Source organism: Tupaia chinensis, unplaced genomic scaffold, assembly GCF_000334495.1.
Source record: "Tupaia chinensis unplaced genomic scaffold, TupChi_1.0 Scaffold000159_1, whole genome shotgun sequence".
Taxonomy (NCBI): domain Eukaryota; kingdom Metazoa; phylum Chordata; class Mammalia; order Scandentia; family Tupaiidae; genus Tupaia; species Tupaia belangeri.
In genome coordinates this window covers 1,514,631-1,515,739 of record NW_006159630.1, presented here as the reverse complement: position 1 = coordinate 1,515,739, position 1,109 = coordinate 1,514,631, and the positions used below count along the sequence as shown (strand labels likewise).

At 66.6% G+C, this 1,109-nt stretch overlaps 1 protein-coding gene across 1 annotated transcript in view; it reads left to right on the top strand.

Moving 5' to 3' along the window:
* The window catches only part of BAIAP2 (BAR/IMD domain containing adaptor protein 2), a gene marked incomplete in the record, with an annotated part of 57,896 nt that overhangs the window by 50,786 nt on the left and 6,001 nt on the right, over window positions 1–1,109 (top strand). Inside the window, 1 exon segment of the mRNA XM_014586731.2 lies at window positions 681–715. Coding sequence (XP_014442217.1) covers window positions 681–715 — 35 coding nt within the window.

The window sequence follows — 1,109 nt, the reverse complement described above, 5'->3', positions numbered from 1 at the left end:
GGGGGGGGGGGGGGTTTGTGTTGAGGTGCCTGGGAGGGGCGTGGCCCGGAGGGGCGTGGCCTCTGGTTCCTGTCTGCGGTTTTGGTGCTGGGACAGCTGAGGTGTCTACAGGACCCCTCCTTGTCCCGAGGCTGTCATCTGGCAGAGACATGGCGCCTCGGGCTGTGCATCATGTGTCCCTGGAGTCCCAGTGGGGATGGGGGCCCAGGGCCAGCCCAGACTGGCCTGCAAGGCAGGCCCATTGGCAGGTGTCTTCCACAGCTGCCCTCACAGGGCGGTGTGCCTGGCCCCACCTGCCCGCACACGCCATCCCCGCTGCATGTCTCCAGGGCTAGCCCACAGCTCGTGATTAGTGTGGGGCTCAGGCTCTCTCACCACTGCCAGAGCCTGAACTCCCCTGCCCATACCCACCTAGCCTTGGGTGCCCTTCCTCTCCTGCCCTGGGAGACGGGTGTGGGACTCTGGTGTCTGCCTGTGGGCCCTTGAGGGAGTTCACATGGTCTAGTCGGCCCTGGCCAGAGGAGTTGGTCCAGTTAGCTGGGGAGGTCACCGCGTCACCACTGGGGACGAAGGGTCCAGAGAGAAGACCTTGCTGCTGCCTCTGGGGTGGGCAGTAGGGGCCGTCCTCCGCATGCGAGCCGGGCGTGCCCCCAGTGACCTGCTCTGCTTTTGCTCCACAGGGCCTAGACGACTACGGGGCACGGTCTGTGAGCAGGTAAGAGGCTTCTGACTCGTCCTTGGGACCATGGTGGGCGCACCAGCTGGGGCCCCCCATCTTGGGATCGTGGTGGACACACCAGCTGGGGTCCCGTCTTGGGACCATGGTGGGCGCACCAGCTGGGCGGGCAGGTCCCCTCCCCCTGGACATCCAGGGCCAACCGTTTCTGAGAGCTCGGCCTGGCCATGTTCCCGCTGCCAGGGCGGGGCTAAGCCCAAGGGCCCACGCTGCTTTCCTGGTGACCACGCCTGTCCCATTCATGCGGCAGGCAAGCACTGACCTCTGGGGGGCCTTCTCAACCAAGGCCAGGGGCCTGGCTGCCCCGTGTCAGCCTGGCTTTTGTGCACCACCCTCTCCGGGGGCTGGGCTGGCCACAGCTGTCCTGTGCTCC